The following is a 13,563-nucleotide window of genomic DNA, read 5'->3' on the forward strand; positions in this document are numbered from 1 at the left end:
ACCCTGCGTGTGTATGTGCCACAACCCTTGCTAATTGCATTACTCACTGGCTCCCAGAGGATTCTATGGGGATCCCCGTTGGGGAGTTAGGTGCATGGAGCCTAAGTGGAAAGAAACAGGAACCCAACCTAAGCATCTCTTCTGTGTGTATGGGCACACCACAGCAAAAGGCTGAGGGCTGGGAGTTGCCAGTTGCAGGAAAGATAAAAGGTTCAACTTTGGCTCTTCCACTGAGTCTGAATTGGAGTGATGAGCCTAGCCTGCCCCTATCCTTGCCCTTTAGGGCTGCATGTGCTTGAACCTATTGCTAGCTATGCAAGTAGGCCTCCTGCTCCTGAGCATCTTAAGGCAAGAATGGGGACATTGTGGCTGCTGTGGGGAAGAGCAGACCCACCAACAGGTCTCAGGGCTTTGCAATGAGGAAGCAGCCAGATGGCTAGAGGTGTGCACTAGTGACAGCATGGCACCTGATTCCTGCATTGCAGGGGGTTGGACTAGATGACCCTCAGGGTCCCTTCCAACTCTACAATTCTGTGATCTGTGTGTGACGGCAAAGAGGCTTTACTTCCCGTTGGTTTATCTGTAGAAAGAGATGTGCCCTGGTTTTGAAGCCTGCCAAGGAGTCGAGCAGTCATGATCCCTGATCTGGGAACCCTAGTTCTTCATTTCAGATTTGCAGTTACTGCCTGTGTGTTTTTTTCTCAATGGTACTTTGCACCTGATCAGAGATGAATTCTTCATTCTTACTTTACCTCCTCCTGGGCTGAGCCCTAGCACTGAAGACATGCACAGAATTCCAAATACTTTGGGAGGGAGTTGGACAAATGGGAAAAGGCCACAGTTTACTACTACTACCACTACAACAACAGCAGCAGCAGCTTATTATTATTATTATTATTATTATTATTATTATTAATCCCCAGCCACTCTGGGTGGCTCCCAACAGAATATTAGTAATAATAATAATTAAAACAACAATAAAACATCAAACATTAAAAACTTCCCTAAACAAGGCTGCCTTCAGATGTCTTCTAAAAGTCAGATAGTTGTTTATTTCCTTGACATCTAATGGGAGGGCGTTCCACAGGGCGGGCACCACTACCGAGAAGGCCCTCTGCCTAGTTTCCTGTAGCTTCACTTCTCACAGTGAGGGAACCGCCAGAAGGCCCTCGGATTTGGACCTCATGCAAACTAGGGTCTGGCTCCATAATGCCCACACTGCAGCCCTTTGCACAAGCATGAACAAGAAAATATGAGGCTTTTGAGGAGGCAAACCTCCATAGCAGGATTCCAGAAGCAGGAGCTGATTAATTGCCAAACACTTCTGAAGCAGTTTGGAGTTGGGGATCTTCAGAGACAAGCCCCACAGGTAAAAGTGACATGGAATGTACGGCAGTAACAGAGGCTTAGATGCTTCCTGGTGCACTGTTCCCTTTCCCTGTTACAAGTGTCTCAGTAAGCAAAGGAACACCAGATGAAGCTTCTTTGAAACCATGAGTTTTATCCAACTAAGCTCATCTCAGAACAGGCCCATTGAAAGTAATGGACCTATGTTAGTCCTGTTCGTTAATTTCAGTGGGTTTATTCTTTCTGAACCAAGATTCTCCAGGACTAACTGGACTCCCCATTTTCTCTGGGATACGCCTGTCTGACTCATTACATTCAAGGCTACTTGCATTGGAGCCTGCAGCATAAATCTAACGGCTCCATCTTCCTGCAGAGCACTTCAGTTTGGTGGTCCTGGTGGTCCCGCACATGTGAAGCTGGTGATCGAGTGGGATGTGAGCACCAAAGAATGGTGAGTGTGCATTGCAAGTACGTTGTGTTAAATCTCCCTGGCCGGCCATCATGGTGGGCACAAGTGTGGCTCCTTAAAGGACTTTCACTCCGGTTGTTTTTTTCTGAAATTCAAATGGCATTTGGACCGCACTGCATCATCTTTGCCCCACATTGACAGATCCCTGAACTGGGCTGAACGGGGCATTTGCCACATCAGCACAATTTGCCAAATGCATTACCTTCTGCCTGTAGAGCCCCTCAACTTTAATTTCCATTTTTCACCAAGGGTGCGCACCCCCCCTCCATGCTCATGCATTGAGACTGTGTTTACACAAAGGGCAGATGCATGCCATTCACACAATTCTGGCCAACTGGGCAGAGGTATTATGGATTAAAGCTCTGGATGGGAGTTGAGAAGAACAGGTGGTTGGCTTGGGCATGCGTGCATTATGTGGACCCATTTGCCTATCCATAGTAGAGTCACGATCAGGTCTGAGCCATTGCTGACCCCCTTCATCTGCATTTTTGCAGCTTGTTTGGCAACATCCAGGAAGAAGTGGTTGAGGATGCAGAAAGCGTGAGGCTGAAGCAGCAGCTCCACCAGCAGCAGCATAGCTGCACCCTGGACGAATGCTTCCAGCTCTACACCAAGGAGGAACAGGTATCCTCGTATGAGTGCCAAGGACATGCTGGGATTCAGCTTGTTTATCATTCATTTATTGCTTTTATCTCTGAGGTGCGCAAGGTGGCGTACATAGTTCTCCCTATCCTCATTTAATCCTCACAACAACCTTGTGAGGTAGGTTGGGCTGAGAGGCAGCGACTGGCCCAAGGTCACCCAGTGAGCTTCATGGCTGAGTGCGGATTTGAACCCTGGTCTCCCAGGGTTTATCCTAAACCACATGGACACTCAGTTGTGATGCAAACAACTGAAGCAGGTCTCTCCCTATTGACTGCCAGATGGCAAACAACGCAGACCTTGCCATCATCATCTCTTCTTTATGTGGCTCCTCCATGAGAAGTTCAGAGTATGGCAACACGAGACGGGGCCTTTTCTGCAGTGGCTCCTTGCTTTTGCAATGCTCTCTCTAAGGAGGCACGCCTGGCACCCCTGTTACATATCCTTAGGCACCAGTCAAAAAGATTCCTTTCCCCCCAAGCCTTAGGCTAATTAAACTATATATAGCCTTTTAAACTGTGGGGGATGGGGATTGTTTTTGTTTGTTACTATGTTGTGCATATTGTAAACGGCCCTGTGATCCTTGGATGAAGAGCAGTATAGAAATTTAATTAACAGCAACAGCATGACCAATAGATATGGGAGTGCTCATCTTGTTCTCCCAGACTCTGTTTGGCTCAGGGGTGTCCTACATTTAACATGACTAATAAGGGTGCATAGAAGAGGGGGAAATAATTGATTGCTGGTAGAATATGCCCATCAAGCAGCGTTGCCCTCCCCGCCTCATTCAAGTGATTGCTGTGTCTGTGCTCCAGTGTCTAAACCTGACAAAGCCGCTTTGAAAAAAGACTGGGAACCATTCATATTATATTTTCAGAAACAAAGAAAGTCAATTGACTTGATGGCAGGATTTAAATAAACATTCACATTATCAGCATTAGAAAATGTTTAGAAGATAGTGAAATATGATGGTGCATTTACTTTTATTTTTATGTTTTTAGGCTTGATGTTCTGTTACTAATAACTTTTTCTGTTAAGAGATAGCCAAGTGGGTGAAAATAGAAACAAACCAGAAGCGGAAGTTGGGGGAAGCCTTGGCGGGGAGGGAGGGAGGATTATATAGTAAATGCTAAGAATTTGAGATGTATGTAATGAATAAAGAAGAAAAATGAATATGTTATGTACTGAAGTTCTCACCCTGGGCCAGCAGGGGGATACTGTAGATAGTTATGCAAATAAGGGATTGAAAGTGACGTTCAGTGATTGGATAGTTTTAGAAAATAGTTACAGTTACGTTGTACTGGAGCTCTATATAAGCAGGCTGACTGAACCCTTCAGTTCAGTTCTGTTCTGGCCTCTGAATAAACAAGAGCTGTTTGAAGAATTGCTGTGTCGTCTGATATGTTCACCCACAACTTAACAGAATATTTTTTTTAAAAAAAACCCTGACAAAACCCCTGTTGTCTGTTTTCTGTTCTCTATCTATCTATCTATCTATCTATCTATCTCTCTATCTCTCTATCTCTCCACAGCTGGCCCCTGACGATGCCTGGCGCTGCCCTCACTGCCAGGTGCTCCAGCAGGGCATGGTGAAGCTCAGCCTATGGACACTGCCCGATATCCTCATCATTCACCTGAAGCGCTTCCGGCAGGTGGGCGAGCAGCGCCACAAGCTCTCCACGCTGGTGCACTTCCCCCTCCGCGGGCTTGACATGGCTCCCCACGTGGCCAAGCGCAACCGTGGCAGCAAGTGGGGCCCCTGGAAACACCCCGCCCTGGAAAGCGGCCAGTGCAACTTCCTCTACGACCTGTACGCTGTCTGCAATCACCACGGCAGCATGCAGGGCGGCCATTACACGGGTGAGTGTCCCACTGGTGGTGGGTGGTGGAAGTGCAGGAGTCAGTATAGCTGTGGGCAACTGCTGCTGAAGGAGATTAGTTTGCTGGGATTTGTGGGAGAAGGGAGATCAAGAAAATCCTGCTCCAAGGAATGGTGAATTCTGCAAAATGAATACAGGTGTCCCCTTGCCCACGCATGAATGCATAAATGTGTGGTGCTGGGAAATAAGTAAATAGTTCAATTCAAACCCGGAAATGGCAGGAGGAAGCTGGGGAGCCCTTGTGGCCTAAAGAGGATGTCAGTGAGGGCGCAGGAAGCCCCAAAGAGATCGGAGGCACAGTGGGGCATTGTTTACCATAGTTAAATGACTCTGTATTTAGGTCTTTGCTCTGCATACCGTATTGGCCCAGATATAAGCCGCAACCAAATATAAGCTGCACGTTTAAAAATCAAGGAGGGAAAAGAAAAAAAGACAATACCCGAATATAAGCCACTCCCTTAAAATTCCACAGGCATTCAGGGGCCACTAGGTGGCGCATCAGAAGATGGCTGACAATAACATCTCTCCGACCCACACGAGGTAATTTGGAGGCTATGATGGGGGTAATTAGCCTCCTTAACCCCCCAGGATTGTGGGGGGGACGGCCCTTGCCTGCTGTGCCCTATACCACCCCCGAATTTGTGGGGGTGGGGGCACTAGGCACAAAGCCCTCCTGTGGGATTCCGGCACTCCTGGACGCCGTCCCTGATTCGCACCGCTAGTTGCAAGCATCTTCAAAAGAAACAATTTGGACAAGATAAATTGCACATGCTTCAAGGAAAAAGGGGAGTAAAGACTGCTGACAGAAGAGATCTCTGATAACAAGACAAGAATAAAATATGAGAAGATACGTCAAGATTCGGTAGGACTGAGGGGGGAGGGGAAAAAAAACCTGCCTTCCTTTTTCTTATGTGATTTAACAAGAATCCCCTCCCCTAATGAGTCAGAAACTAAGGGCTTAAGCTGTGGATTTAAGGCTGTGTGGAGATAAACTTTCGAACCAAAGCAATGTTTCAAGATGAAGCTGGAAAGCTAAGAGTTTTTTTTTTTAATGAAATATTTATTAGGATTTTTCAAATTCAATACAAAAAAATCAAAAAGAACAAAAAATGCAAAAAATAAATAAAAAAGGAAAAATTTAAAATTTTTAGTTTCATATTTTCATTACCATATTTCCCAGACTTCCCCACACCTCCCCTTCTTGCATTCCAATTCAAGTTCTTTGTTCAACAAGTTCCTATCCCCAATTTTTAACCTTTTTATATTTAATTCATTTTTCTTTAACTTATTTTAACTTATAAACATCAATATTTGTACCTCAATACACAAATCTTTTTCCTAAAGTCGACCCTAGTTCCATTCCACGAATTTCCCAATTTTCATATTGTTAACCAAACAAAAAAAAATAAGACAGATCATAGTTATACACCCTTTGGATTCTCAAACCCCACCACCCCCTTTCCCGGTTTCGATCCCCAACAAATGTCCAGTCTTAATCTTCTATCAGCCTGGAGATCTCACGTCCGAGGCTCTTAATTCTCTCTCAGTTCCTCTCTGCCAGTTTTTTTGATAGTCCTTAATATTAAACTCCAAATTTCGGAGGAGCTCTGTCTCAATAAGGTCCAAATTTCTTCCAGCCAGACCTCCATACTTAAAAGCCAGGTCCAAAAGTCCAATTGTCACCAAGACTCCAGCTTCCACTTTAATCAGATTTGTAATCCATATATCTTCCGGTCTCCACACAAAGGAATCTCTCCATTCTTCCTTCACCAATTTAAACCAGAATTTCATCATCCAGTACTTATTTTCCTTTGTAATCATCCTGTCAGGCCTTTGGTTTGATTTTTTGTTTCCCTTTTTGAGCATGATGTCAGGCCTCTGGCTCTCTTTTGTCATTTGCAAAGTTACAGCTCCTCCTTCCTTCTCCTCAGGAACAACATATATCTCTTTCTCCACACTTTCAAGATTCTCAAAGTCCTCTTTTTGTCCAGCTGCATGGGCTTCCTGAGTCAAGTCCTTATCAAGTTCCGTAATGTTATTTGCTTTTAAATTCAAGGTTGTTACATTTGTAGACAAAACCTCAATTTGACCTTGTAACTTTCCCAGGAGAACAAATATTCTGTCCAGCCCAGCCTGAATTTTCCCTTTTCCAGCCATTCTTGTAGTGTCCCAAATCCTCCTCTAGAGGGATTTAGTAATTTAGTATTCTTTCCAGTTAAAATCCAAAAGTCAGGTTAATTTGTATCAGTTCTTACTTATTTTCAACAAAATATAACCAGATTGCAGCAACTGTATCCAGCAGAGACAGCAGAAACAAAGTTCTCTTTTTCCTTTTTGACAGCTAAATTTGACAGCTGTCAAACTTCTCTATGTCTCCTCAACAGGCTCTCTCGCGAATCACTCCCGGGTCCGGGGGGGGGGGGTGTGGAACTTCAATTCTCAAAATTAACTCTTATCCTCCAGCACAATTACTTATTGTATCGCCAAATCGTGAAATTGATATCTTTTATCGAAAAGACAATTCTCTCGACTTTAGTTAACTAGTCCTTGCTTTAGATCTTTTACAAGGCGGGGAGGTGGACTTCCTGTTTGCACCTTCCCCGATCGTGCCAAATTCCAAAGAAATTTCCTTAAAAAGTCCAATTTCCTTACTACTAACGGGTTGTTACTTTTAGGGTCCGATTGTTCACAGGAAAAAGTCAGCGCCCTCCGACCATGGCTCGCGGTTTCACTCCCCAGGAGAAGCAGTCGACTCTCAGCACCGCGCCACTCACCCCGTCCCCCGTTCCAAAGCCTTTAAAAAGGCTTCTTCACGGGTCGGGGGGGGCGCAAATGGTGCCCGCCGAGTCACCAAGTTCACAGGCTTCCCCGCCTGTGATTTCTAAGGGTCCCCGCGTCACCGCAGTGGCAAGACCCCGCTCCTGAAGAGCCGATTCCCTCCGGAGCTCGGATGGAATCCGCCATTAGCCGTTCGTGCTAACCCAGAAGTCTCGGAAAGCTAAGAGTTTTGGAATGACGCAGTTAAAAATGCCATCGCCTTTTTGGGAGGCATTGTTGGAGCTCTTGGGTCTGGGAGGAGAAAGAGAGAAATAGAGTTGTTTACATATCGTGGATCAACTTCTCGGTGGGACTTAAGAGCGACAAATGCCAAATTTATGATGGAAAGAGCGATGTTATCTACAAAGGAGATATATGGAAACCATCTGGACTTAGTGGAGGAACGGGAAATCCACACAGGATTATTATTTTGCTTATCGGCTTAAGGAGACTAACAGAAGAGATCGTAAAGGAAAAATAGAAATTATATGAACAAGATATGATGTGGAAACACCAAGATAAGACTGGATAGAATTATGAATTTTGTTTGGACTGATTGGGACTGATTTGGACATTAACGCAGTAATAAGAAGATGATCTGAATCCCCCTTTGGATCTTGAAGTATGGGTTCCCCCAACAAAATTTAAAAATATGGCTTTGTAATTTGGAATTTATGTGATGTGATTTAATTTGATGTGATTGGCCAGTTAATAAAAATTATTAAAAAAAATAAATCCACAGGCATTCATACCCATAAATGGCAAATATAGAAGAAAATTCTACAAGTACTAGAGAGGACCTACAAGTGGGTTAAACACCTGTTCGTAGCACCGTAAATGCAAATAAAAAAATCAATACTGCACTGTAAAATACGGGGAAGGCGATGAATGACATTTGAATTAATTGCACAACAGTCTCAAGCTCGCAAATTGGCAGTAAAACTCCCCCCCCCCCCATTTTACCATATGTCTGTTTAAGTAGCGATAACGTAAAAGCCAATTTCTGTAAGGTTGCGAATTTAAGCCGCACTTTAACTTTTCATGGTCGGAATTAAAAAGTGTGGATTATATTTGGGCCAATACGGTATATTTCATTTTGTTTCTGCTAATTGCGGGGCAAGAGAAGGTGCTCAGATCTCGCTCCCTGGAAGCAACTCTTATCTCATTTCTCCCAGATGTGTTCAGGTTTATCTTCAGAGTCAGAAAACTAGAAATCTCTTTTGAAAAAAAGAAAACCAAGGCTGTGGGAGGAATTCAATGTCATGCTAATTTAAAGTTGCTTAGCAGTGCACTGGTTTGCACTAGCACATGCTAGTGCAAGAAAAGGCATAGAAAACCATCCCTGGTTGTGCAACAGATAACTACTGTAGTCCTGATACTCCCTGGTGCACAACAAGCTTCTACTTGCACAACTATTGCACTGCATTTTGAATTGCACAAGCTTTATATTAATCCTTACACTAGCAGAACAGCCCTTGTGCTGGCGGTTGAATCCAGGCCTGAGATTCTTAGGATGTTGAATACTATCCATGACAACAAATGTCTCTGTGTGAGACAATCACAGGCATGATGTGGATAGAAGTACTGTATTTTTCACCCTATAGGACGCACTTTTTCCGCTCCAAAAATGAAGGGGAAATGTGTGTGCGTCCTATGGGGCGAATGCAGGCTTTTGCTGAAGCCTGGAGAGCGAGAGGCGTCAGTGCGCACTGACCCTCTCGCTCTCCAGGCTTCAGGAAGCTATCCGCAAGCCTTGCGAGCCCGGCGGGAGTGCCCGCCGGGCTCCCAAGGCTTGCGGGCAGCAGCCTGCAGATGTCTGCAAGTGTTGCGAGCCCGGCGGGAGTTCCCGCCGGGCTCGCAAGGCTTGCGGATAGCAGCCTGTTCTGGGGGCTGGGGTCGGGGGAAGCTCGGGCTTCCCCCGCCCCAGCCTCACGGCTGGAGGGGAAATATTTATTTATTTATTTATTTCCCCCCCAAAAAAAAAAACGAGGTGCGCCCTATGGGCCAGTGTGCCCTATAGGGTGAAAAATACGGTAAGTTTATCAAGCAGGAAATGAATGTGAAGCTCCAGTTCTGTTTGCAGACTACCTGCTTGGCCTGATCACATGCTTGAAAATTATCCCACTGCCCAGCAACTTTTCCTTCCTCTAGTGAACCCTTTGGCCCTCCAGATGTTGCTGAACCACAACTCCCAACCCCAGAAAACATGGCCAATCGTCAGGGATGACGCAAGTTGTAGTTCAGCAAAATCTAAAAGAGTCAATGGTTCCCCATGCCTGCAATAGATGCATCTGAAGCCCTCCATCTGAGAATAATCATTAGGATTGGTCTGGATCTCTCTCAGCAGCTTCAGTATAAACCACACGTTTGGAGGAAGTTCAGTCCCACCAGCCAGCGTCTCCGTTAATGTGGTTGTCTACTCTGTCCCCAGCCTACTGTCGCAACACCTTGGATGGTCATTGGTACAGCTATGATGACAGCACTGTGGAACCTGTCTTGGAGGATGAAGTCAGCACTCGTGGTGCTTATATCCTCTTCTACCAGAGACGCTGTGTGGTTCCAAGCTGGTCTGGTGGAAGCTCTGTTAGAGGTGCGTAAGCAGTGCTTAACCCGTACAGTGACACTATTCTGGGCATTTTATCTTTTCCATGTCTTTTACTGGTGGAATTGACAGACACACAGAATTCCAACAGACACGGTATGGGATTTTAGAGCACGAGTCTTGAGACTCATGCTGGTGTAAGTCAAAGATGTGGGCCTCATTCAGTCCAAAAGAAGTCACTGTAAACTTGCTTTACCTTGATGTGAGACCATTGCAGGACTCGTTGGGCAAGCCTCCACTGCCCAAGGGGTTTCAGACCTCCCCACCCCCCAGTAAAAAGGAGATGAACTTGAGAAAGAGCCAATCCATTTCTCCAAAACTCAGGAAACAGCTTGGCTGATTTCAGAGCTAGTCCCAGTTCAAATCCACTTCTTTGAACCTCCCTACCCACTAGGTTATTTTTCGTCCCCCCCCCCCAATAGATTTTATTAAAGTTTGAAAAAAGATATGCAAAAGTTAATATCAAATACCCAATATCTTTTTAGAATATCAAAGATAAAATAATCTAAATAAAAACACACAAAAAGAAAAGAAACAGAAAGAAAGAAAAGAACGAAAGAAAGAGAAAAATAAAATAAAAAGGTTATTTTTCTAACAGAAACATTGCCATTTTGGAATGTCATCAACACTTTTCACAATGTATATTGGGTGTGCTTGCTTTTGGTTTGTTGTTGAAGCATGATTCTCAAAGCAACACAAAAAGTCTCTGGACCTGAAAATGGACGTGAGATTTTGGTGGGTCCTCCCCCCAAAGCAATATTTTCTAAATTTTTCCTTTCAATATGTCAGCCAGTAATTTTCTCCTTTCCACTGTCCCTCTTCATCTCTAGCTTTTTAGTTGCTTTTACGGGTTTGTAATGTTCAACGAATTCTTGGCTTACCTCACTCCAACCAACCCAGTCCTACATTCACAACATGGCAAGTTTTAGGTGACCAAGAGAAGGCCCATCTGGACCTCTGGTTGTGCAAAGCTTGCTGCTTCCCGTAATCTCTGGCTGACTTTGATAGCTGCACCTATTTTGGGGGAGTCCTTGGTGGAAGGCTCTCCCCAGAACACTTTAATTCTGTGGATTTCTCTTGCAGGTTCCACCAGTTCCTCTGTCTCAGAGCACTGGCTGGCACGCCTCAGCGGAAACAGCAAGCGAGAGAGCCTGGTGTCCCGGAGCTCTGCTACCTGCCCATCTCTGACAAAAATGCCGGACTCGCCTACCCTCACCAATGCCAGCAGCTGCCCAGAGAAAGGTGCCTGATTCATGCTATACTGCTCACTATACACCAAGGCTTTCTGGTACAAAGTCCACCTCATTCCAGCTGGCAGACCAGGTCCCTAGCCTTTGTCAGTGTTGACAAGGCTTGCAGGATGCTCCCTTTGCTGAATGGCTCTCAGTGGCAACCAATGGACTGTTCTGCTAGTGTAAGGATGAATATAAAGCTTGTGCAATTAAAATTGCAGTGCAATAGTTGTGCTAGTGGAAGCTTGTTGTGCACCAGGAAGTATCAAGATTACAGTAGTCATCCGTTGCACAATTAGGGATGGTTTTCTATGCCTTTTCTTGCGCTAGCATCTGCTAGTTCAAACTAGCGCACTGCTAAGCGACTTTAAATTGGCAAATGTTTCCCACCCCTCTGAATCTCAAATCAATTGGCTTGGAATGAAACCAAGCTGCTTCTTCTAGAATTGAGAAACAGCTTATTTGCAAGCCAGTCCGCATTCAGACTGAGCTCTCCACCCTTTGGAACGCCCTTTGGATCCCCCAACACGTTATCCAAGCCTCTTCCCCATCCCTCCCTCGTTCACTTACCTGGTTGGTGCTGATGTTTGCTAAAGTCAGGAGGGATATATCTACCTCCTAGTGCCTGGTGTGCAGCAACCAGGATGTGTAATTTCCCCCAAGGGCTGTTATAATATCAGCAGCCAGATAAATAGGATTTTTGGGGGGGGGAGGGATATTGGAGGATTAATGGGTGAGTAAAAAGGAGATGAATTTGAGAAAGGTCAGCTTTGCTTAAAATCTGAGCCTGAAAAGAATTCAGAAGTTCTAATGTCACTGAGGTCCAAGAATGCAAGTCTGGGCAGCGTCACAAGCTTACACATTACACATTGGGAGTGTGTGTCACTGGAGAGTAACTGGATCTCCTGCCAACCACCTTAATTTTCTTTTCTAGGTGGTTTTGAGTCACGACCCTTGGTGCGCGGCGTTCAAGGCAGGAGCATCAGTCTGAAAGCTTCTCCCAGTAAGGCCAAGCTGGGAGCCCCCAAGCCAGTGCCCCTGCGATGGTCCTTCATGTCCAAAGAATGGCCAGCAGAGCCTTCTGGGGAACTCGTGGAATACCTGGAGTCTGGCCGCAGACCGCGGTTCACGAATGAGTCCATTGTCCCCCTCATGACCAAGGAAGGGGAGGACAGCGGGCCTTCGGTCGCCAAAGCAAAGCCCAATCCTCTGCTCGCAGCCGTGGGCCCCACAGAGAGCACTGGCAAAGTGCCCACCAGCTTGGAGAACACGAGCAGCATGAAAAGAGCTGGGAAGCCGAAGGAGGATGTAGGTGAGCAGCCCCGGACTCCAAAGAAACTGGTGCTCTCTCTCAGCACAGTACCTCCAATGAAAGATGAGGAGCCCATGGGCAAAGTGAACATCAATGGGACCTTGCGCACTGGGACAAACCTTCCCCCATCCAACTATCAGCCCAAGAGCAGAGGAGCCCAGGACCAAAAGCTCATGCCCTGTGTTGGGGAGAGGGACACTGAGGGCGAGAAGCAGCCAGAGGGGAAGCTGGCTGTCTTCAGAGTTGGCTTCCTGCGGAGGGACCCTAAGAGACACAGTGAGTCTGAGAGACATGGTGCTGCACCACTAGCCATGGCATCCTCCCGGTCATCTCTCTCCAATGGTACACTGAGTTCCATCACAGGCAGCAGAGCAGTTGGCTCCACCCTGGGCCGCAGCTCCACGGAGGGGCTGCCCAATGGGCGGATCTGCCGTTCTGAGTTGGACATCAAACGTGCTCAAAGCTCCTGCAGCAGCAAGGGAAAGAGTGACTGGTTGCTGAGCAGGTCAACCTCCTTCGGCAAGGCAAACAACAGTGTCTCCTTGCAGGGTTACACACCACCGCTAACTCTAGAGGGAGTTTCTTGTGGCACTTTCCAGCGGGCAAGATACCACACAGCATCTCTGGGCAGGAGACTAGCTGTACCCGAATCCAGCTTCTGAACTAGCCCATGATTTCATGTGGAAGTACTGAAAGAGTGCCAACCCTGGGTGCTCTGGAGGTGCCAGGGCCTTTGGAAAGATCTGTAGATTGCTGGAAAGTTTCGCTGGTGCTTGGTGCTTGTTTCACGGGGAGTTTCTCAAGGGGTGCTGAGTGACACCATTGCCTTGCCTGGGAAGGAAGATGCAACAGGGATATTGTGAACCTTGGGGTTAGAAGGGGGGCGGGGAGAGAGGGATAGATCAGATGTCAGAATCTTAGAGTTAAAAGTATTTATTCTGTACCGAGAGATAGCTTTAATGATGCTAGTGAGAGGATGTGCTGTTTTGTGACGGCATTTATTTTGGTACCAGGTAATGGGGAAGAGAAAAATATGGGGAGAATCTAGACATTGCCCTATGCAATAATACCAGCTTTTCTATTTTCTGCAGGCCTTTGGGTTTTACAGATCTATTTGTTATTAAAAATGTCTCAAATGCGTGATGAGCCTCTATGGTTTGGGGGATCAGTGGTGGACCTGAGTGGGTTAATCTAGAGGTTGTCTGTTCACTCGGATGTTCTGGCAACGGGGAGGGGTAATTTCGGTTTTTGTGTTCCAATAT

At 46.0% G+C, this 13,563-nt stretch overlaps 1 protein-coding gene across 2 annotated transcripts in view; it reads left to right on the top strand.

Moving 5' to 3' along the window:
• The window catches only part of USP43 (ubiquitin specific peptidase 43), a 93,318-nt gene extending 79,879 nt beyond the window's left edge, over positions 1-13,439 (top strand). For both annotated transcript variants that reach the window (XM_083597676.1, XM_083597677.1), the window contains 6 exons: positions 1,721-1,798; positions 2,311-2,440; positions 3,991-4,318; positions 9,587-9,745; positions 10,841-10,999; positions 11,924-13,439. In XM_083597676.1, coding sequence (XP_083453802.1) covers positions 1,721-1,798; positions 2,311-2,440; positions 3,991-4,318; positions 9,587-9,745; positions 10,841-10,999; positions 11,924-12,963 — 1,894 coding nt within the window. In that variant the 3' untranslated portion in view covers positions 12,964-13,439. The remainder of the gene's footprint in view (positions 1-1,720; positions 1,799-2,310; positions 2,441-3,990; positions 4,319-9,586; positions 9,746-10,840; positions 11,000-11,923) is intronic.
• The last annotated feature ends 124 nt before the right edge of the window (positions 13,440-13,563 follow it).

Source organism: Podarcis filfolensis (genome assembly GCF_964270895.1).
Source record: "Podarcis filfolensis genome assembly, chromosome: 2".
NCBI lineage: Eukaryota > Metazoa > Chordata > Lepidosauria > Squamata > Lacertidae > Podarcis > Podarcis filfolensis.